The sequence below is a fragment of the Lycium ferocissimum genome, chromosome 10, assembly GCF_029784015.1.
Source record: "Lycium ferocissimum isolate CSIRO_LF1 chromosome 10, AGI_CSIRO_Lferr_CH_V1, whole genome shotgun sequence".
Classification (NCBI taxonomy): Eukaryota; Viridiplantae; Streptophyta; class Magnoliopsida; order Solanales; family Solanaceae; genus Lycium; species Lycium ferocissimum.
The window spans coordinates 40528277-40554109 of NC_081351.1; the positions used below are offsets into that span (position 1 = coordinate 40528277).

Here is a 25833-nt window from a genome sequence, read left to right on the forward strand (position 1 = left end):
TAGATGCATCATATAAATCACAAGGAACTTGCTCATCTGATGAGAATTGATCTCTATTTTGCTTTCATTTCAATTTCACAAACTGAATTAATCTTGCCTACCTTCAATAAAGCCAATTTGTAATCGCTGGCCTTCTTGCACATTGCCATTTATCAGTTTTGTTCTCAGCTTTCTATGAAGTCCTTTGGAGAAATTATTAACTCTTGTATGCGCCATCAAAAATTATATCGTTAAGTATGGAAGGCTACCATATCAAATCCTAGTATACCTGATTTAATACTCCACTAATTGAATTTGTCGTGTCTTAATATTAGTTGTTTCCGATTTACATGTAGAATTTCTAACCTTCGATGTATTGCTGAAGCTTCCTAGGAATTGGATGCATTTGCATTTCTTGCGTGCAATTGGAATTGTCATGTCCATGAGAGCAGGCATTGCTGCAGATGCTGCAGCTGCTTTACTTTTTCGAGTACTTTCACAACCTGCTCTGCTCTTTCCTCCATTAAGGCAAGTTGAAGGAATTGAAGTTCAACACGAACAGGTATATCCATTGGTTTGAAAATTGAATGTCATGTTTGTGGTAAATCTGGACTTTCTGCAGAACTCTTCCAAATTTATCAAGTAGTTGTTTTTGATAGTGACTACCAATCATGAAATGTTCTTCAGAGAGAAGTGCCTGCAGTAGAAGCCACAGTTGAAGCCACTGCGCAAGGGATTGCATCAATGCTTTGTGCACATGGGCCTGAGGTTGAATGGAGAATATGCACCATATGGGAAGCTGCTTATGGCTTAATTCCTTTAAGTTCATCAGCTGTTGATCTTCCTGAAATTATAGTTGCCACCCCCCTGCAACCACCTATTTTATCATGGAACCTGTATATACCACTACTTAAAGTTCTTGAGTATCTTCCTTGTGGGAGTCCATCCGAAACTTGTCTCATGAAAATATTTGTGGCCACAGTGGAAGCAATTCTCCAGAGAACGTTCCCATCTGAGTTCTCCAGAGAGGAAATTAGAAAAACCAGATACATCTTTGGCTCTGCCTCCAAAAACCTTGCTGTGGCAGAATTGCGAACAATGGTTCATTCATTGTTCTTGGAGTCATGTGCTTCTGTAGAGCTTGCTTCTCGTCTTCTTTTTGTAGTCTTAACTGTATGTGTCAGTCACGATGCAAAAGTAAATGGGAGCAGAAGGCCTGTAGGTGAAGATTCTCACCAACCTAGTGAAACAGGTTCAGACTCACTGGAAACCAATGGAAAGCAGAAAGAAAAAAGAACCAAGAAAGTGAAAAAACAAGGACCCGTTTCAGCGTTTGATTCTTATGTTCTTGCTGCTGTCTGTGCTCTTTCATGTGAACTTCAACTCTTCCCTTTGCTTTCAAGAGGGAGTAATTACTCGGATCCAAAAACCATCCTGGGTGCTGCAAAGCATGCAAATGATTCGTCTATTGAGTTAAAAAATGGGATTAATTCTGCTGTCTGTCACACTCGTAGGATATTGGCAATTCTGGAGGCTCTTTTCTCTTTGAAACCATCATCTATTGGAACTTCATGGAGCTACAGCTCAAATGAGATAGTTGCTGCAGCTATGGTAGCTGCTCATATTTCTGATCTGTTTAGACGCTCCAAGGCTTGCATGCATGCTCTTTCGGTCTTAATAAGGTGTAAGTGGGATAGTGAAATTCACTCCAGAGCATCTTCACTGTATAACCTCATTGATATTCATAGCAAAGTTGTTGCATCAATTGTCAATAAGGCCGAACCATTGGAAGCACACCTAATACCTGCACCTGTTCTTAAGAAAAGAAGCTTGTGCTTGAATGGGAGAAAACATAATAAATATAGCAATTGCACCTGCGCAATTGCAGGACAGTCATCGTTGCTTGAGTGCAAACACTCAACTGATTGTAAAACTTTAACTATGAGTGAGAGAGTTTTACACTCAAGCGAGGTTGCACAGTGCAGCAGTGGTAAAGGTATCACAAGTTTTCCTTTAGATGCCTCAGATTTGGCCAACTTTCTGACAATGGACAGGCATATAGGATTCAATTGCAATGCAGAAGATCTTATAAAGTCGGTACTCGCAGAGAAACAAGAAATATGTTTTTCTGTTGTCTCGTTGCTGTGGCACAAGTTAATTGCATCACCTGAAACACAACCAAGTGCAGAAAGCACTTCCGCTCAGCAGGGATGGAGACAGGTATCCACCAGCTTACTTCATGATATTAGATTATATAGTGTTTAATTTGAAATAAAATAATGTATACCTGAAAGCATATAATATGGTGACTGCAATGCTAGAGCTAGTTATATGGCGTTTTTGAACTTGACCATCCCATGATCATTCTAACTTGTAAGTTTCAAATTGTTGTTTGGTCCATAGTTTTGGCATAAAAAGAAAAGATTTGAAGACCGTGTGACTTTTAGAGTATAGGTAACCGCTTGAAATTTAAGGAGATCAGTAACCTTGAAAGTTCGGAAAATATGTTTTGACTTTCCTTCTTCACGTGTTTTTGAATGACATTCTTTTCCTCCCCCTGACCCCCTTCCGCATAGAGCTTTCGTGATAGGTAGAGATTCTATTTGCTAATACTCTATTCTGTTGGCTGAAAATTAGAACAATTTTGGCATCACCCCACAAACACACAAAAATGAAGTCCAAATCTGCCAGGTCCAATCACAGTGTAGTATTAGGTAATTAGTTGTTTTCACAAAACATATACCTGCTGCACACTGAAATTCTTCTCTTCTATCTGGTGTCGTGTGCTATGCAAGCATTTTTGCAGCTATCCATCCAAAAATGCAACCCTGGGAGAGAGGCTTTTGTTTTCCATATGACTTTCCAGGGCTAATCAGTCTCCCAGTTTCCAGCCTGCTTCGACATCATATTATCGCAGTTTTTCACTATAAAACTCCCCACTTTTATTTACCAAACAGATCTGCTTACCCCTTTTGCTATCATCCAGAGTAACTGCCTTAAATAGATTCAATAGTTCACGTATTTCATCAATCTCCCAATCATTAAATACCTTCTGAAAGGTATATCCCATCCAGCATCTACAAATCAGTCAGCAACCAAGCATTTGTTGTTTATCACCAGAGTGTATAAAACAGGATAAATCTTTCAATTTGCACTCTCCACTGTCATGGTTTGACAAAAGGAAGAAGAACGGGTAGAGAGATAACTTACTTGGCCGACCAATTTTTTATGCCTATTTTTCCCTCGTAGTTTTCCTTCCTTTCTTTTCCATAGTTATCAATCATAGGAAAAGATCATGTTAAGGAAGATGGATGAAATTAGTATGCCTATACTAGTTGAAAGGAAATTAGACTCTGTAAGGAGAGACTTTCTGTGGGATGGAAACTCAAACAGAAAAAAGACTCATCTGATCAAGTGGCAAATGGTTATTAAAGAGAAGAAGGATGGTGGACTGGGTGTAAGGAATCTAAAAAGGCATAATAAGAGTTTACTTTTTAAATGGATCTGGAGATATAGTAAGGAAAGTGATGAGATTTGGCAGCAAGTTTTGGATGCTATATATGGTGCAAAGGTAGGGTGGAAACAAAATCCTTCACAATTGAAAAGCTGCGGGGGAATCTGGAAGATGATTAGTGGTTGGTGGGATGAATTTCTACAGTTCACTAGATTGGAAGTGGGAAATGGTAGGAGGATTAAATTTTGGATGGGCACTTGGTGTGGAAATGAGAGCTTCAAGAGCATGTTTCCAGACTTGTTCAACTGTGCCTCGAATAAAGAGGTTTAAATTGTAGAATTTAATTCAGCAACTGGATGGAGTGTTACCTTAAGAAGAAATCTAAATGACTGGGAGACAGTTTTTGCCAACTACTTCAACAATTGAACTCATGCTCAATAGAACAAGACAGAGCAGACAGGCTAGTTTGGGTCAACAGCAGGGATAAGGTATTCTCAGCAATAACTGCAACAAAATGTTGTTGCAATCAAGGAATTCCTAACTGGCCATGGAAGATGATTTGGAAAACCAAAGCACCTATGAAAGCAGCTTTCTTGGTTGGTTAGCAGCTAGGGATGCTTGCCAAACACAGCACAAGTTACAAAGGGGAGGTTTTTCATTGTGTAGTAGATGCTATTTCTGCAATTCAGAGGAGGAAACAGTTGAACATCTTTTCTTGCATTGCAGATTTTCAAGGCAATGTTGGGAACTTTTCTTTAGCATAATGGGCATATCTTTGGTGTTACCAGAGAAAATTAGTAGCTTGTTGGAAGTGTGGCAATCTCAGGAGGTTAAAAAGAGTTTAAAGCCAATACGGAGAACTATTCCCAATTGCATAGTGTGGACCTTATGGCTGGAAAGAAACAAGGCATGCTTTGATGGGAAGAAGTTACAGATTGCTAGAGTACAAAACAAATGCATTAAAAATCTGTACTTTTGGTGTGATAGCAGTGATATAGATAGGATGGAGAAGTATTTGGACTTTTTTTTACTTGCTAGGAGATAATATCTAGTATGGATTAAAGAGTTTGCTGCTAGTCCTGTACTTTTTTCAGTACCAACTTGGTACTTTTTTTTTAATAAAATATTTTACTTATAAGGAAGATGGAGAATAGTAGAGCACGAACTCCACCTCTAGTGTAGGGAAAAGTAGTAAGAACAAAAATATGAAGTGCCGAATATACTCAAGGAAAGAACAATGGTTTCAAGACATCTAATGTTGTCTCTATCCTTAAGGCTGAACTTCCCTTCTTAACAATCTTAAGTTTGCAGAGAAAATTATGCGAGTATACCTCGAGGATCTAATGAAGCCAATAGAGTTTGGTTATGTTTGATGTGATGTGTAGTATACAAATTCCATATTTAATCCATAGGCCTCTTAGGCCTCATTTGTTTTTATAAAATTAAGTCGTTTGAATCTGAATGTTCTGAACATTAAGACGTGAATTAAGGTTAAAGACATTTAAAGCTGAATATAGATCTAAAAATTAAGATTTCAATACTAAATAATTGAGACTCTTTGTTTATTTTAACATCTAAATATAAAACTTGTTTTATTTAAAAATAATAGATATAAAATACTAATTAATCTTATATAATATTAACAAATTATTTTTAGAAAAATTGTGGTGGTTGCTGGTGGCGATGGTAGTTGTGGGTACATACTAGCAAGTGGTAATGGGGGCTGATAGTTGTGGTTAATTGTGGTGATTGATAATTATGGTGGATGATATTGCAAGCTAATGATGGTGGTGATGATTGATAGCAGAACGTAGCTGATATATAGTTGTGGCTGATGGTGGTTTTGTAGTGATTGATGGTTGTGTGGTAATGGTGGTTGGTGGGATGATCGTAAATTGTGGCTATTGGTGGTGACGGCCAATTGTGGCGGAGAGTGATGGTTAGTGGTAGACTGGCAGTTGATATTGGGAGTGGACGGAATAGTGGTTGTTAAGAAATGATCTTGGGCCTAACTCAGCCCCAAAAGCTAGCTTTTCCCTTTTGAAACTTTATAATTACTCAATTTGAAACCTATTGAATAGGTGCTTGGTCAATATTTGGATGAAGTTGAAAAATAGAGTAATTGAAGTTGATCTTGAAACAGAATATTTGGGAGAAGTTGTGTTTGGACATCAACTTCATTTGAAAAAAGAGTAGAAATTTTGTGAGTAAAAATCATTTCACTTGAATTAGTCAAACCAATATTTCAATGTCTCACAGCATTTTGAATACCATTATTTCACTTGAAATACATGGGTTTGATTCCCTTGTTATGCTGTTTGAACCATGTAAAGATACTAATGTTTGGCCATAACTCACTTGCAAATATTCGAAGTCATTATTTGCAAGTTGAAGTTTGGATCAGTATGTGCAATTGTGCAAATACTTCATCATTATTTGAAATAGTGATGAAAGATTGAAAAAGTTGTTTGAGATGTATTTCGGGAAAATTACGCTCTATGTCTATTTTTGAAAATATTTATGCCACATAGCCCATACTTTGTGTATAAACACCTGATTTTCAACATATTTGTGTATAAACACCTTTTGTACACTATTATACACTTTATACAAGGTTGCTTTATGTATAATGCTTTCCCCCATGTCTAATGTTGTATAATATTGTATATTGGGCTACGTGGCGTAAATATTTTCAAAAGCTGTATATTTTTGAAAATATCCCGTAAGTAAAATACAACTTCAAGCAAATGTTAAAATAGATATAATTAATGGGTATGGTTACTATCAGTTGCGTTATGATTGCTAGAAAAATATGAGTAATCAACTGAGACAACATGCAGCTTTTGCAATAGTACCTTAAAAAGCATAAGATAAGCTTTTGCATGATTACCATAGAAAACATAAGATACTTATTAGCTTTTACCGGAGTTAAGTCCCACAGTGGTTGATGAAATGAGTTGTGGTCTCTTTATATGGTCTTGGAAAATCCTCCCCTCATGAGCTAGCTTTTGAGGTTTCCAAATCATTGGTCCCTATTATTGTGTTTCTCACATATTGGGCCCCCGTGTTTTGTTATCCATGCTCTATTTTTCAAGTCCTGTGCATAGGAGGGGTGTACTAAGTCCTATTGAAGAAATAGGTTGTGATCTCCTTATACTGTCTTTGGGCAATCCTCCCCTTATGAGCTAGCTTTTGGGGTTGAGTTAGGCCCAAGATCCATTTCTTCACAACCAAAAAGCAGCTTTTGCAATACTACCTTTTGAAATATAAGATGCTTATTAGCTTTTACATGTTTTACAGGTTGTTGACGCACTATGCAACGTTGTATCAGCATTGCCTGCAAAAGCTGCAACAGCCATTGTTCTTCAGGTCCAGATTTCGCTTTTTATTTAACTTGAATGGCATGAATATGTACCTTTTTTTTCCTTGAAAGATACATCACATTCTTCACTATTTCTCTAGAAAAAAGAGAGAGAATATGAACTTTTTTTCTAGCAGATGATTTTAAGCTCAATTTCTGTTAGTTGGATCCACAATGCTTTCAAAGATGTACATGCTTTCAACTATTGAATTTTTGGCCATAATAATTTGTGGCCGCATATTTATAAAAGATATACATTTTAGATGCTTATGTGGCAAGGGGTACTTGGCTGCCTTGTGATTTTTTTTTTTTTTAACTTCCATCTTTAATCATCTTGTAACTTTGCACCTATTCATTTGGGTCTTCATCACCATATATTTTTAGTCACTTTCCTTGCTTCTTTTACTTGTTAGGCGGACAAGGAATTGCAACCATGGATTGCCAAAGATGATGATCTTGGTAAGAAGATGTGGAGGATAAACCAACGAATTGTGAAATTGATCGCAGAAGTAATGAGGAATCATGATACACCAGAATCTTTGGTAATTCTTGCTAGCGCACCAGACCTCCTTTTACGGGCCACGGATGGGATGCTTGTAGACGGAGAAGCATGCACCTTACCACAGCTGGAGGTAATAACAACTTCAGTTGAAGTATTTCCCATTTCTCATTGAAGTAAATCTTTGCAGCAAGCTAGAACTTTCTATATGCTCTGGAGTTCCTATTAATATGATGTGTCTGAAGGGCAATTGATTGATCATCTTATTCTATTTCTTTTTCAATTCTAATAAAATTGCTTGTTTGCAACTGAACATTGTCTGAGCAGCTCCTGGAAGTGACAGCTAGAGCTGTACAACCAGTGCTTGAGTGGGGAGAATCTGGGTCAGCAATCGTTGATGGCCTGTCGAACTTGTTGAAGGTAATATCTCTTTACCTAAGTAAAATGATTTGTTTGCAGGGAATTTTTTCTTTTTTTATCACTTTTATTTAAGATGATATATGCTTCTTGTTAATACATTGCAGTGCCGCTTACCGGCCACAGTTCGTTGTATTTCTCATCCAAGTGCTCTTGTACGTGCTCTCAGCACATCTGTTCTTCGTACCATTATGCATGCTGGTTCAATAAAAACTAGAGCTAAACGAGCAGATATAAATGGTGTTCATGGTCCTGCTTATAAGTACTTAAACATTGGCACGATTAACTGGCAAAGGGATATTGAAAAGTGTTTGACGTGGGAAGCTGACAGCCGAATTGAAAATGGAATGTGTACACAATTTCTTGATATGGCTGCTAAGGAATTAGGCTGTACTATATCCATTTGATCTAACTTAATATAATGGGGCGGTATATTAGTTTTCTTCCCACGATTTGCCACATGAAATTCACAAGATTAGAAAGTGACTATCTATGGGCATGAGGATAGAGAAAGGGGAATGAGCATTAGTTACAGTCAGGAAATGAGATTAGTGTCCTTTGGCACATCCATGATCATGGATATATAGGTAGTCCTTCTCTGGTTGTATTTTTTTACTTGGTTCAGTTTATGTTTGATGTACACCTGAATATGAACATGTTTGTGAAAATAGGATCTATAACAGTTGAATATTCAGTGTGATCAACAAAAGGGTGGCTCTATCGTGTTAAGCATGTTTGATTTATTTGCCAGTTTATTAAGCAAGTTGATGGTTTTTTTTCTTTCCAACCTTCTCCGCTTTCGTCTCTATAAATAATAGCAAAAGCAATATACCAGGAAGTAACGTAACTATCTACAAATGACACTCAAATCATTAATTCAATGCGGAACCTTATGGGTGCAATAAAACAAACTAGGAATGAGAGGCTACTTCTCAAATTTACATAATACTGCATCGCGTATTGCAACTTGAATCATCTCGAAATCTTATTTACACATGAAACAATAGCTAATATAAGTAATCCTCCTGTTTTCCCCTCAAATTCTTAGCTGTCCGGATTCTTTTCCTCTGCCAACCAACTAAAAAGTACACTTTGTGTGGTGCCCTGGGAATCCAATCCGATAAGTGCAAAAAAAAGCCGATTTCTGCCTCACCAAAAGCTTTTTGCCTTTCCGATTGTGGTTGCAAGAGGTTGTGACTTTTAGTATAGATTTATGGTTCAACGTTATCACATGAAGCCCCCAAGGCTAGAAAAATAAAACAATCACAAGTTGCTGCACTTTTTGAGCTTAATCATTGGTTAATCCAACCGTGCCCTGCATGATTAAATTGATTAGAAGTCGCGAATTGGATAGCTTTAATCAAATATTCAATCTGCGCACCAGATTAGTTTGAGTAAGATCAAGTTTTAATCACCTCTTTGTTGGATGCCTGTATGATTAAATTGATTAGAAGTCGCGAGTTGGACTTAAGATTCTAAATACTGCGTTCTGTGGGCTAATCTCTAAAATTTGAATTTAGTTCCACCAATCAAGCATACAGCGCACAAAACAACAGTTTACAAGAAGTAAAGCATGAAGAAATTCCTCTAAATGTGATACAAGTTACCACAGGCATCATTTGAAAATACTGAATTACACGTAGATATTTGCTAAGCAATAGATAACTACTGGACAGGGGAAATGCACAGGAAAAAAACAAAAATTATCACTATAAATTATGATCTCAGCACAAAGGAAGAATGAGGGGAAACTAGGCGCTACTCTGAAGTTTCAATCCCTTCCAAGGGAGCTATACTATCAGCAAGAATAAAAAAAATTGGAGTATTAAACTAAGAATAATCTAACTGGCTGGATTTGGGAGGCGCATCTAGTGTCAGCCGACTAAAAATCCCGGTATTTTCTATGTCTCTTCTGTTCAGCTTTTTAAGTTTGTCAAAATTCTTACACTTTGTCATCAAGTTGGGTAGAATCCGATCCATGCTTAATTGAATGGCTACGACGTTCTTTCCCACCAGGTTTTGTTGATGCATTGCTGTACCATATCATTCCAGCAACCGCGATAATCATGCCAACTACCACTTGTATGTTTAGACCCTCCTTTCCGAAGAACATGAATCCCAGTATCAAAACAAGGATCGTTTTCATATGGCCAAGCACTTGGAATGAGACAGCAGTGAATCTGCCAATGCAGATGAACTGGCTGAGATTGGTGCCTACGGCTATACTGCATGCAAGAATTATGAACAGCTGCAAAAACAAACAGCAAACAACTGTAAAGGCCACGATTCTAAAAACTGAATGTCCCGATTCCTAGCCTGAAAGTGCACTCATCACAAAACTGACCAGCTAATACGCTGACATGTTAGGGAAGACTTTTTACAATAAAACTGATTCTGGGAAGATATGGATAACTTTTGGTCCAAGCGATCCCGCATGACCATCAGATTCTTATTCAAGGAGATTCTGCATTGTAAAGATAGTGACAATTTTGACCAAATACATGGCGAATATGCTTGCGGTTCCAAGAACAGAAAAGATTATTTTAGAGTGTGCCTTAACTTATTATTGTGCTTTACCTAATATCTAACTTTAAAAGGAGAACACTTGATAGAGGTAAACATTGTCAAACAGACCTCATCCTTAAAAGAGATTATTCACATGGAAAGACTTAAGGTTACACGAAAAGTGGTACTCCCTCCGTCCCAATTTATGTGACACTTTTTCTTTTTAGTCAGTCGAAAAAAGAATGACATCTTTTTATATTTAGTAACAATACAACTTTAAATTTACCTTTTTACCCTTAACGAAATGATTTCTAGCCACACAAACTTTTATGGTTTGTTTTAAACCATAAATTTTAAAAATCTTTCTTTATTTCTTAAACTTCATGCCCAATCAAACACCCTCATATAAAATGGGACGGAGGGAGTAGCTGCTTACCCATCATAGCCTAGTGCAGACTTCAATACGAAATGAAGACGTGAGGCAATAAAGGAGAGACTACAACCAAAAAATTTGGTGGATAACTGGATACTGAGAGGTACCTCAAGGAGAGACTACAACCAAAAAATTTGGTGGATAACTGGATGCTGAGAGGTACCTTCTTCAATTTATATGGTCTTACTTTCCTTTTAATCTATTTAAATGACACTTTTATACTTAGTACTCCCTCTGTCCCAATTTATGCAGCACACTTTTTCTTTTTACCCTGTCCCAAAAAGAATATCACTTTTTCATATTTAGAAACAATTTAACTTTATGAGATGATTTACAACCACACAAATATCTAAAGCTTATTTTGGATCACAAATTTCAAAAGACTTCCTTTCTTTCATAAACTCGGTGCCTAAAATGGGGCAAATAAATTGGGATAGAGGGAGTAACTCTTTATCCTTAATGACACTCCCTTATAAGACAGGACATGTTTAACATCACAACATTTGAAGGACATTTTTGGTACACAGACATTTTTAATTTAAGATCACAAGATTCAAAAGTCTTTTGTACTTCCTTAAATTTTGTGCCTAATCAAAATAAGACATGTAAAAAAGAAACGGAGGGAGTAGTATTTAAGGACAAGCTACTGAAGAAGGAAGAACAAACTTAGAGACTTGAAGCATATATCATGTGGAAAGATATCACAAATGGTATTTTAAAAAATAGCAAGCGAAGTTCTAGGTGTTTTGAAGAAATGCATATTAGACTTTGGAGGCATATATACCTACGAAACCATCAAATGATGTGACCATCAAGAAATCCTAGTCTCCATGAAAAAATTGAATTCATAGGACAATTACAAATCATAAATAATTGAAAGAAAACTACTCACAAACAAAATTAGGTATGAACAATTGTCATTCTTATACTCCCTCCGTTTTAATTTATATAAACCTATTTGACTGGGCACGACATTTAAGAAAGAGGAAAGACTTTTGAAACTTGTGGTTCAAAATAAGCCTTGAAAATTTGTGTGGTCAAATCATTCATAAAGTGAATTTGTTTCCAAATTAGGAAAGAGGTCATTCATTTTGGTACGGACTAAAAAGGAAATAGGTTCAAACAAATTGAAACAGAGGGAGTATATGTTTATGCGAAAGAATCAGAGTATCCAAACCAAAATCTTAAAGCAAGAGAGGGAATAGCCTAAAAACTTTGCAAACCCTTTAGGAAGCCTTTATCCAACCTATGTGCAACAACCATATGAGTTAGTAACTTCTAAAACATGTAATTTGATTTTGGCACAAGAACTTTAGAGCAACTTTCAAGAATGAGATATGACTTACCAAAGATTGGATCTGATACCATGTTAAAAGAATATGAGGATTCAACTTAAAACATTAAGGCAATGGGTGGAGTAGCCCAAAACCTTTATGGCCCCTCACGAAGCCTAACCTATGTAGGACAACAATAAATCCGAATAGTTTAAACCAGCTATACAAGTGTTTTACATGAAATTTTGGCTTTATCAAGGCGCAGGGAACAGTTGGAAGCCACCTAGTATCAAACATTCACACCCCTTAGACCTAGGCCTAATTTGTTTGCACTTAATGAAGGTCTTAGGTCATATTTGTTTTCATTAAGATTAAGACGTTTGAATCTAAATGCACATCTAAATATTAAAATGTGCATTAAGATTTAGATGTCTCAATCTGAATATTAAGATATTCATACTAAATAAATAAGACTTTTGTTTCTTCAACATTTTATATGTATATATATATATATACACACTATACAATATATATATATATATATATATATATATTGTATATTGATAATAAACATACATAAGTTTGTACTGTTTTTATGGAGATATATATATATATATATATATATATATATATACACACTATGTTCAAATCACTATTAATATAACATTGTAGTTTGTGCTCCGTATCTAAAACTTTATTATATTCGTGTTTGCTACGAATACAAAGTCGACAAAAATTTATTAATACTTTTTAAAAGAGAAGACTTGTTTAAGAGAAAACTATTTTCCTCTCTTTGAGATAAAATAATAGCAATATTTAAGCATCAGTTAATACTTTCAATTTTAATCCAATTAATTTATAGGTGTAAAATACTTATTATTTTTTATCAAATTTTGATTTGGATAATTCTAATTCAAATTATTAAATTAATTTTACATGTTTAAAACGAAACAAAGTAGAAATTAATTTTCTATTTAAACAAAGAAATGCTATTTTTTTAATTTTTGGTAAATATTCTCGGTTTAGCTCATTTTACTTGTCATGTTGTCTTTTGCATAGTTTTTTAAGGAAACGTGAATTAGAATTATAATTTGACTAATTTACCTTATTCATTATTTGATCTCCATTTGATATTAATCTCTTTTCACATTTATTAGAGTAAGAATAAAAATGAAAAAATAATTAAATTCTATCTTATTTTAAAATATAAATATTTTAAGTATATTTATTTTAGTAAACGTAACAAATAAATGACATGGCTGAATAGCAAATACAACAGTTCAATATCTAGATTAGATATCAGGCTAATATAAAAATTAAAAAAAATTGTATGGTTTAGCTACTTAACGTTTTGAAGAAAAGCAATAATATGGGGTCTATGTTTTTTATTGTACAATAATTTCATTTGCTCCCACTAATGGGTTGATACGCATATGGCAATAAATCTATCATTATTGACTTAATGGGATACTTTAGAAATTACACTAATATTGTTTGATTTTTTAATATGGGGTGCACTTTTTTTTTTTTGGATATTATAGTAAATACAGCAATTAAATATCTAAATTAGATCTCAGGCTAATATAAGAAAAGAAAGAAAATTGTATGTATTTGCCTACTTAACCTTTTGAAGAAAAGTAATAATATGGGGTCCATATTTTTTGTTGTCTGTTGATAATTTCATTTGCTCCCACTAATGAGTTAATACGCATGTGGCAATGAATCCACTATTATTGACTTGATGGGGATACTTTGAGAATTACATGAATATTGTTTGATTTTTTAATATATGGGGTGCACGATTTTTTTTTTTTTTTTTGACATTGCTTGTTTTTTTAATATGGGGTCCACTTTTTTTTTTCATGAGTTTGGAGAGGGTTGGATCCACTTTTTTTTCATGAGTTTGGAGAGGGTGAGGTCCACTTTTTTTCCCTTTTTTTTTAATATTGCTTGGCGTTTTTAGTATGGGGTCCACCTTTTTTTTTTTTAAGAGTGACTGACGACGAAGCATGGGTAAACCGATGTTTCTATATAGTAGAAAAATAGAAATATAATAAAGTATTTCTATCTACTTTTTAAAAGAGTTGGTAATATAAAGTATAAAATGTCATTTTTTTTTGCCCTTAAATAAAAAAATGGGTGGGACCACAAAGGATTTTTTTGCCCTTAAATAAAAAAGTGAGACCAAAGGACGGACGACGATCTTGCTTATAAACCGACTCTTCTATATAGTAATACACACACACACACACATATATATATATATATATATATATATATATATATATATATTATATTCAAAACACGATTAATGTAATATTGTAGTTTGCATTCCGTATCCAAAACTTTATTATATTAGTGTTTGCTACGAATACAAAGTTGGCAATAATTTATTAATACTTTTTAAAATATTCTATTGTTAATGACTTATTTAAAAGGAAACTATTTTCTTTATCAAATTTTGATTTGAGATAAAACAATAGCAATATTATATTAAGCATCGGTTGATACTTTGAATTTTAATTCGATTAATTTAAAGGTGTAAAATATTCTATTGTTAATGTATGTAGATTGGGCCTAAACAATACCTATTATTTTTTATCAAATTTTGATTTTGATAATTCTAATTCAAATTATTATATTAATTTTACTTGTTTAAAATGAAACAAAGTAGAAATTTGATTTTCTATTTAAATGAAGAACTACTATTTTTTAATATTTGGTAAATATTTTTGGTTTAACTCATTTTACTTGTCATGTTGTCTTTCGCACGATTTTTTAAGGAAACGTCAATTAGAATTATAATTTCACTAATTTACCTTATTAATTATTTGATCTCCATTTAATATTATTTTTTCTTTTATGACCTTAATATCTTTTCACATTTATTAGAGTAAGGAAAAAATGAAAAAGTAATTAAATTCCATCTTATTTTAAAATATAAGTATTTTAAGTATGTTCATTGTACACTAATAATTTCATTTGCTCCCACGAATGGGTTGATACACGTATGCAATGAATCCATCATTATTGATTTAATGAGATACTTTGAAAATTACATGAATATTGTTTGATTTTTTAATATGGAATGCACTTTTTTTTTTCACATTGTTTGGTTTTTTAATATGAGATTCACTTTTTTTTTTTATATTACTTGATTTTGTTAATATGGGGTCCACAAGTTTGGAGATGGTGAGTTCCACTTTTTTTTTTTTTTTTTTTTAATATATGTTGGTGTTTAGTATGAGGCCCACATTTTATTTTATTTTAATTGGAGAACGGACGATGAAGCATGGGTCCAAACCCATGCTTCTATATAGTTAAAATATATATAAAGGTTTTAATGATTTTACAAAATAGATTATGCTAGGGGTATATTAGGACCAAATTATTATATTTCTCCAAAGACTCAGACAAAATTCTAAAAAAAACCCCTCAATACAATATCCAGAAAGATACAGACAGAATAATCTTTTGTGACCATTGCTCATGAACGAGATTTTGATACAAGAAAATGCAAGATTTGTAGAACAGGGAAAAATACTAGGACACAGACTCCAGGCCGTAAAGTTTGAATCAGCCCAATCACAAACACAGAGTTGTTTTCAACAAACCCAAAAGGATGATAATTCACAACAGCAGAGTTTTCCATCTCAAGATAAAATGGATGAGAAGGGTGTGCATTCCCCAATGAATGCAATGAAATCCACTATATCGGATAAAGGTACAGCTAGTCCGGTTCAAATGGTAGCCGGTAAAGACTCATCAAATCCGTTGATGGCTATCACTTTGCCAAAAAGTGAAGATGAAGGTTCATCAACCCACACTAGACGACGACTACCCAGAACATTTGTACAAGGAGAAGTATTAAGAAGGAAAATATTTCTAAGAAGAAAAAAATGAAAAGATTGAAGAAATAGTCAAACAGGCATTAGAGAAATTCTTTCAAGAAAAAGAAAATCAAGACAAACATATAATGAAAAATCTCAGTCCAGTGATATCTCTAGGACATAGTTCAGACGAAGACGAGGATTTACAAAATGCTAATATTTCCAAGATGCTCAAGACCCAAATGATGATTCAGGAATGAGTTTCGACTCAGTGGCCTTACACAATCTTGACACGTGAAGAAAAGTAGCAGATACAAATCATGATAGCCAAGAAGAAAAATACAAAGCAGACAATTATGAAAATAGTAGCGGAGAAAGTGACAAAGACTATAAAGTAACTTTATTAAAAAAACTACAGGACTAGCAAAGACAATAATGCAAAAAAGGAAGGCATTTTCTAAAAACTTCATGTGACGATGGTGCCCAAAGTATACCGGGCTGAAGTCAAAAAGATTCTTCAAGCATAATGAAATCAGAAGTTGAAGTCCACAAGGGTCTATAAATAAAGCCCTCTCATGAAGAAAGAAAAGATCATCAAGAAGAAATCAATAGAAATAAAAAACCATATTCCCTTCCTTTTCATCACCAATGTCAAAAACTACCTTCCAAATTCCCAACCTTGTAATATAAACCCCTTTGTGAAAAAGAAAAAGTTTTAAGAATAAGTATCCGAGTCTAAGAAGTCTTTTTGGGGTTTTCCTAAAAGGGAAACCTCCCTCCGTTGTTTCGTCATGTAAGTCTTTATATTTCAACCTATGTTTTTGTACTACTCCCCCATTTAGGTATATTATTAAGTTTTCCTTTATTTGCAAATTCATGCTTTTATGAGTTTTTCTTTACTTGTAAATTCATGTTTCTATCTTTAAAATGGATTCATTACTCTTAGTATATGGTGAGTCTCTTAACTTCTTAATAACATCGATAGATTAACCTGTAAATTCCTAGGCATTGAAGCCTTGAAAGTGTCCAAATTATAAAGGAACAAAATGTTGATCATGTCCGGGGTGTGGTTAAAGAAGTAGTTATTAAGAACAAAGGTTAAGAGAAAAAGATGAACAGAGTAAGGGAAAAAAAAAAAAAATATATATATATATATATATATATATATATATATATATATATATATAATTTTAAGGGAGAAACATAAAAACTTAGTAATGTAAAGATTAATGCATGATAAAGGGTATTTAAGGAGTGAGGGAGTACTGAGTAGGATTGCTAAACATTCTGATTAACACAAAAATTATTTAAATTTTTTCTCATTGTCATATTATTGGTATCATAGCCTAAAGATCATTGGACCATACTTTTTATGAAATAACATAGTTACCAAATATATAAGTTTTCATTATCTTATTGCACATCTTACCTTAGAAAAAATCAAAAGTATTAGAAATCTCATAGCAACACTTGTAGAATATTTAAATAATTTAGAGTCAAACCATCAGTTAGAACTAGAGACTGATATAGAAGCTCTAGACATTAAAAACTATCTTATTTGGGAGATAAATGGTTCAACAGATGAGATAAAACGAAAAGAAGATTATATAAAACTCATAAAGCAAAAAGTCAAATATATTCCATTAGGATAATACATGCTAACAAAAGATTCCTATCAAAAAGTAAATGACGAAAAAAATAGATTATATCCTGAATATATTAGACTAAATAACACTAAAAACAATCCACAAAGGCTAAAAGAACTAATAAATAAAATATCAAGACTAGAATATAGACTATTAGGATACATAAAATCTAGAAAATTCTCAAAGAAACATATAACAACTCGTTTTAAATCATACTAAAGTAAACATCTATTTATGAAACAACACCCAGTCACTAAACAAATAGCTATTAACTATTGGTATTTAAAATAGAGATACAAAAAGAAGAGAATTAAAGAAAATAAAAAAAAGCTCTAAAAGCAATTTTAGAAGTAATTACACAAGAATCATTATCAATAGTCTTACAAAGTAATATAAACAAAAATACAATATCTGCCATAAATTGGGAATTGAAAGGAATAAAGGACGATATAGAAAGAATCGAACATAGAATAAAATTTAAAAGAGAAAATAAAGTGTGGATACCATTAGGATAGTATATAATTCAGGCACAATTGATAAATTAAAAAAATCTAGAATATTTAGATTTAAGAATATATCCAGAAAAGAAATATAAGAATATTCAAAGAAAATACAGTTATAAAGTGTAACTTTAGTAGTGGAGAACATATATTACACAGTGGAGATAAACTGTACAACAATTTAATAGATTTAATAATAAATTTTAGTGAAAAATCTCAGGAAAATACTAAGAACATAATATGGAACATTAAATTTCATTGATATCATATCAATCTATAACCTAACATTTGAACATATTAAAAGCAAAGATAATAATTTAGCGGACTAGTTAAGTAGGTTAAAAATTACTGTCAACTAATAGAGGGCAATTCGCAGGAATGCCCCTCGTTCAGGGTGGTCTTTAATTTTTGCCCCTCAAATTGCTAGTCTTTAATTTTTGCCCTTCGCATAGAAACCCTAAGGTTCTGGGTTCGAACCCCGACTCCGGCATAAAAATAAAAAATAATTTCGCAAGGCAAGGCTTAGGGAAAGTTATGCCGGATCCGGCATAAGCGCCTTAAGGCAGAACTAAAGTTATGCCGGATCCGGCATAACTTTTATGCCTTAAGGCAAGGCAGACTTTTAGTTATGCCGGAGACTGAATAAATTATCTTAAGACATAACTAAAGTTATGATGGATCCGGCATAACTTTTATGCCTTAAAGCAGACTTTTAGTTATACCGGAAACAGCATAAGTTGTCTTAAGGCAACATAAGTTACCTTATAAGGCAAACTTTTAGTTATGCCTTAAGGCAACATATGCCGAATCCGGTATAACTTTAGTTTTGTCTTAAGGCAACTTATGCCACATAAGGCAGACTTTTCTCAAAGCCTTACCTTGCGAAATTATTTTTATGCCTGAGCGGAGGTTCGAACCCAGAACCTCAATATTTTCGGCCACCTTTTCAAGCGAAAGGCAAAACTTAAAGACCACCAATTTGAGGGGGAAAATTTAAAGACCACCCCAAAAGAAGGGCAATCCGTGCAAAAAAATGACTAATAGACATGTCCTATATTTACAGCATAAGACCAACAACCCCCAAGCCTGCAGACAAGGGAAAAGGTGTTCAAGCCTCACCGTCAGACACATATACTCAGACAATGTTAGGTAATCTTTGATTCAGACCATAAGCCTCATTAGATGAAACTACTATAGACAGAATATGGTTTGGTAAACATAATTTAATATTTTTCCCGCCTTCAAATATGTATGTATAATAGATAGACAACAAAGATGTTTGGTAGATAATTTATGGATAGCATACAATAAAAAAGACACTAAATACTTTATAGCAGCCTTAAATGCGCTATGTCAATACTTTACAGACAAAAGTCAAGAAAAAATATTTAAATATTGCGTGGTAATACTCGGTAAGACAAATGGCATTTTTCAAACTTGGGTAGAAGTTATAGATTCAATAAAAGAAGTTCTAGAAAAACCTCTTTTTAAATGTTTTAATGATTTTACAGAAGCATTAAATTATGCTAGGGGTATATTACGACCAAATTATTATATTTCTCCAAAGACTCGGACAAAACCCGAAAAAAAAACCCTCAATACAACATCCAGAAAGATCTAGACAAAATAATCTTTGTGATCATTACTCATCAATGACCGAGGCGTTCAAAAGGCTAAATCAGAAGAACAAGATTTTGATACAGAGAAGGCAAGATTTGTAGAACAAGTAAAAATATTAGAACACAGACTCCGGGCCGTAAAGTTTGAATCAGCCGAAGCACAGACGCAAAGTTGTTTTGAACAAACCCAGAAGGATGATAATTCACAACAAAATTTTCCATCTCAAGATAAAATAAATGAGAAGGGTGTGCATTCCCCAATGAATGCAATGAAATCCACTGTATCGGATAAAGGTACAGCTAGTCCGGTTCAAATGGTAGCAGGTAAAGACTAATCAAATCCGTTGATCGCTGTCACTTTGCCAAAAAGTGAAGATGAAGGTTCATCAACCTAGACTAGACGAGGACTACCCAGAACATTTGTACAAGGAGAAGTATTAAGAAGGAAAAGTATAATTTCTAAGAAGTGTGTGTGTGTGTGTATATATATATATATATTTCTGATTTTTCTTACTCTGTTCATCTCTCTCTTAAGTTTTGTTCTTAATAACTACTACTTTAACCACACCCCGGACATAGCCAACATTTTGTCCCTTTATAATTTAGACACTTTCAAGACCTCAATACCTCGGAAATTACAGGTTAATCCATCGATGCTATTAAGATGTTAAGAGACAAACCATATACTAAGAGTAATGAATCCATTTGAAAGATAGAAACATGAATTTACAAGTAAAGGAAAATTCATAAAAACATGAACTTGCAAATAAAGGAAAACTTAATAATATACATAAATGTTCTTAATACTTCTCAAGGAAATTATACTTTTCCCTCTTAATACTTCTCCTTGTACAAATGTTCTGGGTAGTCGTCGTCTAGTCTGGGTTGATGAACCTTCATCTTTACGTTTTGGAAAATTGACAGCCATCAACGGATTTGATTAGTCTTTACCGGCTACCGTTTGAACTGGACAAGCTGTACCTTTATCCGATACAGTGAATTTCATTGCATTCATTGGGGAATGTACACCCTTCTCATCCATTTTATCTTGAGATAAAAAACTCTGTTGTTATGAAGTACCATCCTTCTGGGTTTGTTGAAAACAACTATGCGTCTGTGATTGGGCTAATTCAAACTTTACAACCTGGAGTCTGTGTTCTAATATTTTTACCTGTTGTACAAGTTTTGCCTTCTCTTGTATCAAAATCTCGTTCGTCTGATTTAGCCTTTTGAACGCCTCAGTCATTGATAAGCAATGATCACAAAAGATTATTTTATCTGTCTCTTTCTGGATGTGGTATTGAGGAGTTTTTTCCGGATTCTATCTAAGTGCTGGAGAAATATAATAATTTCGTCCTAATATACCCCTAGCATAATCTAATGCTTCTGTAAAATCATTAAAACGCTTAAAAAGAGGTTTTTCTGGATCTTTTATTAAATCTATAACTTAACCAAATTTGAAAAATGCCATTTGTCTTACCGTGTATTACCACGCAATTTTTAAATCTTTTTTCTTGACTTTTGTCTGTAAAGTATTGACATAGCGCATTTAAGGCTGCTATAAAGTATTTAATGTCTTTTTTATTGTATGCTATCTATAAATTATTTACCAAACATCTTTATTGTCTATCTATTATACATTCTGCTAAGACTCTAAATGACATATTTGAGGCGGGAAAATATTAAATTATGTTTCCAAACCATATTCTGTCTATAGTAGTTTCATCTAATGAGGCTTGTGGTCTGAATCGAAGATTACCTAACATTGTCTGAGTATATGTGTCTGACGGTGAGGCTTGGACACCTCTTCCCTTGTCTGCAGGCTTGGGGACCGTTGGTCTCATGCTATAAATATAGAACATGCCTATTAGTTGACAGTAATTTTTAACGTACTTAACTGGTCCGCTAAATTATTATCTTTGTCTTTAATATGTTCAAATGTTAGGTTATAGATTGATATAGTATCAATGAAATTTAATCATCTCCTTTTACTACTATTCTTTTCATTTATTTTTTGGTGAAACTTAACTATGTCGTCGCAATCAGTTCTAATTAATATTTCAGGTTTGTTTAAAATATACAGTGTGAAACTATTTAATCCGTAGATTACATCTAATATTTCTGCGTCTATACTGCTCATATTTCCTTTTTCTTTATACTTACCACTTTGGTAAGCACTTATTTTTTCTTCACTTTTATTACTATATTTATTGGGTTTAGCTTTTAAAACTGCTCCCCATCCTTCGAAACTTCCATCTGTTTCTATAATTAAATAGTCTATTTCTAATGACATTTAAATCAGGAATATTTTTTATTTTTTCTTTAATTTTTTGAATGAATTTAATATCTTCTGTATTGAAATGTTTTTGTCCTGTAGAACCTGTCTTAGAATATAAAGGTCATGCTATTTTGCCTAAGTCTTTTATAAAATTTCTTGTATAATTTACTATTCCTAAAAGCTTTTGTAATTCATTAATATTATCTAGTTTGTCCGGCATTTCTAAAGCTTTTTTAGCTATATGAGGTTGTATTTAATTTTTCCATCCCCTAAGACTACTCCTAGGAACTTTTATAATTTTTACATAATTCCATCTTTTTTTTTATTGATTATTATTCCGTTATCTACAAATAATCTAAAAAATGTCTGTAAATGTCCTAGATGTTCTTTAATATCTCTACTAAATACTAATATATCGTTTACATATACTAAAACAAATCTTTTATATTCTCCGAATATACTATCAATTTTTCTTTGGAAAATAGGTGGAGTTGTCTTTAATCCAAATGGCATCACTAACCATTCAATATGTCCTTCAAGGCAAGTAAACGTCGTCCATTCTATACTTTCTTCATGCATTTTTACTTGTCAATATCCTGATTTACAATCAAATTTGCTAAATATTTTCTTTCCTTGCATTCTATTTATCAATTCTGTTTTATCAAGTAGTTTATATCCGTCTGTTTTAGTATTATCATTAAGTCTTTTACAATTTATTACTATTCTAGATTTTCCTCTTATTATTTCGCTAAGATTTCTTACCATAAAAGCTGTTGAAGTATATTTAGAGGTAGATCTCCTTATTATCCCCAAATTCACTAATTCTTTAATCCATAAATCTTGATTTGTGGATTCTATTGAGGCTGTTTTTATTATGTATTCTAGGTTTATTATGTCTAATTTGCATACAATCTTATTATTTTCCCAATGTTTTAGAGGTTTTTCTCCTATTATTTCTATTTCATCCAAAGATTTTTATTATGTTGTCTAAATCTCTTTGATTTTTTATTATTCCTACTTTTTCTATTCCCGTTTTAAACTTATATAATTCTGTTTCTACATCTAATAGAGTATAATCTTTTTCTAATATAACTCTGTCCTCATTGTCTTCTAAGAACAAATTTTTGGATTCTACTTTTGTTTTACAACATGTATTGTTATCTTTTCAATCTTTACAACACTTATCTTATTTCTTTTGCAGGTTTTTATGGTCTGCAGTCTGGATCTCTATATTTCTTGTTTTGGTCTCAATTTTTGTTGTTTGTACCAGTGTATGAGTAATGTTTATAAAGAAAATTATCCCATCTCTAGTGAGCAAACAACTGTCATTATTATGTAACATGAAACTTAATCCTAAAACAAAATCTACATTTATATTTAAGTCTCTTACCCATATTTTATCTTTCTTGAAGCTAGGTTTATAGAATCTTGAGCATGTATTTATAAAGCTAATTTGTGATCTATCCACATAATGTCTATATATATTGTGTGTTCCATCCATTTGCATTTGCTGCAACTGGTTTACTAAAGTTTTAATTAAATTTGGTGGAACTATCCTTTTATTTATTATACACTTTTTACATCCTGAAGCTACTAATGCCAGTGTTTCGATTTCATAGTCCTCTATTTTAATTTTTGCAAGTATTTTTATTGTACTTAATATTTTATCTTCATTATATACTAATGCATCGTAGTCTTCTATACTCATTAATTCTTCTTCTTCATTTTGTATTGGTTCGGTTTTATTTCCTTCATGTTCCTCTATTTTTGGTTTTTCTCTTTCTAATTTTTGTATTCTTCTTTCTAACTCATTCATCCTTGTCTCTAATGTCATTACTCTCAAATTGATTGTAGGGTTACCTATCTCTTTATCTTCTCTATTTACTTTTGTTTGAATTGTTTTTCCATACACATAATACATCCTTCTAAATAACATATTTTGCACTTAGCTCTTTTATCTTTACTAGGGTACCATTTACATATAAAACACTAGTTGCTATCTAATCCCTTATTTCTTTCAAATTCATGACTACATGCTTCAGATATAATTACTAATGTACTTACTTGTATTTCTTCTAAATCCAAATATTCTAATCCTATCTCATTTACTAATTCTTCTTCGTCTGAATCTGATGAATCTATTTGGGCTTTTTTCTATTAGCATTTCTTGAAAATCTTTTATTAACTGTGAATTTCTTGTTTTATTATTGATTCTTTTTTTACAAGTATTTGCTAGATGTTCTATACTTCTACAAGTAAAACATTCTAATTATTTTTATAATTTCTCTCTGTTCTATATTTTCTAACATGTCTATTTCTGTCCAAATTAGGCTTTCTAGCTGATAATTTTCTAAGATAATATTTCTTTCTATTATAACCTTTATTATATTGTGGTTTATACTTTCTATGTTTTTTATTTTTATAATTATTTTTATCATAGCTTTGAGCTGTGTATACTATATTTTTGCAAAACTCCTTTTATTTTGTTTTAATTGTTTCTGTATCTGTATATGTGTACATTTTTCTTATAGTATTTCCATTATGTGTTGTATTTTGTGTCCTATAGACCATTTTGCATTTGGATTTTGTATTACTCCTCTTTGTACCATCTATCTTTTATTTCTCTACCTAGAGCTCCTGGTAATTTGTTAAATAACTTGTTTCCCTATTCTTGATCAAAGCATTTCCGCTAATACTGCAATAATAAAAATAGTCATTGAGAAATTTCTTGATATGAAACCAACTACTTATACTTAATTGTTATAGTTTTATTAATGCATTTCTTTGTAATATGATTAGTCCACTATTTGGGTCTTCTCCTGTTATTAAACTATGTATTTTATTTGTAAAATTATAAGGGTTCGGTCCCATAGCTACTAAAGATTGAAATTCTTGTGAGAATTCAGACTTGTAAGCTTCCATAGCTCCTAAGAAAGTTTTCATATACTTATACATAGTTTCTGCGTCTGTATCTCGACATGTTTTTATATAGTCTGCTACTACTATTCCTTTCCAAAGGTCTATCACTGAGTTCCACATTTGTGGATCATGAGCTGCTATATTTAGTATTTTGCCTTCATTACCTCCTTCTCGTAATCTAATGGGTTCTTCTATTGGTATCCTTTTTCCTGCCGATTTTATATTTTCTGTTATTATTTCTTTACCTATTCTATATATTCTTCTTCTAGGTATATTTGTTGTACTAGTGTCTACCGTATTTTGTTGGGTCGTTCTCTGAAATGGGCTAGAACTAGTTGATTCTATTAATTCCTTTTGGCTTATTATTGAATCTAGTTCTATTTCTTCATCACTATCTTGGATTTCTCCTGGGATTTTATCAAGACTTTCTAATTTCTTTTGTGAAATACTCTCTGCTCTGTATCCCCAATTGTCTGTTCTTAGTTCACATTTTTTAAAATGCTCTTCTGTCTCTCTTAACGTTAATCTTCCTAATTTACATCCTTTACACTTGAATGTCGTATTTTTATATTTTTTTTAATGGTTTCTCTTGCTTTTTCTAAGGCTATATCTACTTTAAAGTCTTTTTGTGTTATTTCAATGTTCATAAATTGAGTATTATCTAATGTACTTTCTGTTTCATCGTCTAGTTCTCTCTGAGTGGTGTAATTATAATCTGTGAATCTTATTGAAGGTTCTCCCTTAGAATTAATATATATTAAATGAGATTCTGATTTTAGTATCTTTTTCTAATTGAAATCTTCTAATTCCATTCTAGTCCCGCATATTCTTCACGGTTTATTTTTATTAATTTTATTCCTCTATTTCCCATTAATTATACTACATCATCTACTTTGATTTTAAATTTAGTGTTACTACTAGTTGCCATTTTTCCTATGAATCTTACACACATTAATAAATTATTTCCATTATTCATTTCTTCATATCTTTTAGTCTGTATTCCTATTTTAATATTTTTTCCAAATTTTATTAAATTTATCATAAAGTCTGGACTTATATAAAATATTCCACCATTATATGTCATATCTACTTTTGTTAGCCCTGTTATAGATTTCTTTA

The 25833-nt window shown here is 32.6% G+C and overlaps 2 protein-coding genes and 1 long non-coding RNA gene across 8 annotated transcripts in view; 2 read left to right on the top strand and 1 right to left on the bottom strand.

The window, feature by feature from the left end:
* The window catches only part of LOC132033855 (protein GIGANTEA-like), a 34043-nt gene extending 25624 nt beyond the window's left edge, over nt 1-8419 (top strand). For all 4 annotated transcript variants that reach the window (XM_059423978.1, XM_059423979.1, XM_059423980.1 and 1 more), the window contains 6 exons: nt 365-541; nt 667-2199; nt 6734-6802; nt 7208-7426; nt 7621-7713; nt 7818-8419. In XM_059423978.1, coding sequence (XP_059279961.1) covers nt 365-541; nt 667-2199; nt 6734-6802; nt 7208-7426; nt 7621-7713; nt 7818-8117 — 2391 coding nt within the window. In that variant the 3' untranslated portion in view covers nt 8118-8419. The remainder of the gene's footprint in view (nt 1-364; nt 542-666; nt 2200-6733; nt 6803-7207; nt 7427-7620; nt 7714-7817) is intronic.
* Nucleotides 8420-9541: 1122 nt separating this feature from the next.
* LOC132033856 (UDP-rhamnose/UDP-galactose transporter 6-like) overlaps nt 9542-25833 on the bottom strand; it is a 30163-nt gene continuing 13871 nt past the window's right edge. For 2 of the 3 annotated variants that reach the window (XM_059423982.1, XM_059423983.1), the window contains exon 6: nt 9542-9958. In XM_059423982.1, coding sequence (XP_059279965.1) covers nt 9653-9958 — 306 coding nt within the window. In that variant the 3' untranslated portion in view covers nt 9542-9652. The remainder of the gene's footprint in view (nt 9959-25833) is intronic. The other variant, XM_059423984.1, reaches the window with a different exon arrangement.
* On the top strand, nt 10593-10850 carry LOC132033858 (uncharacterized). Its single transcript, XR_009408886.1, has 2 exons — nt 10593-10751; nt 10808-10850. It is a non-coding gene; the product is annotated as an uncharacterized LOC132033858 (long non-coding RNA).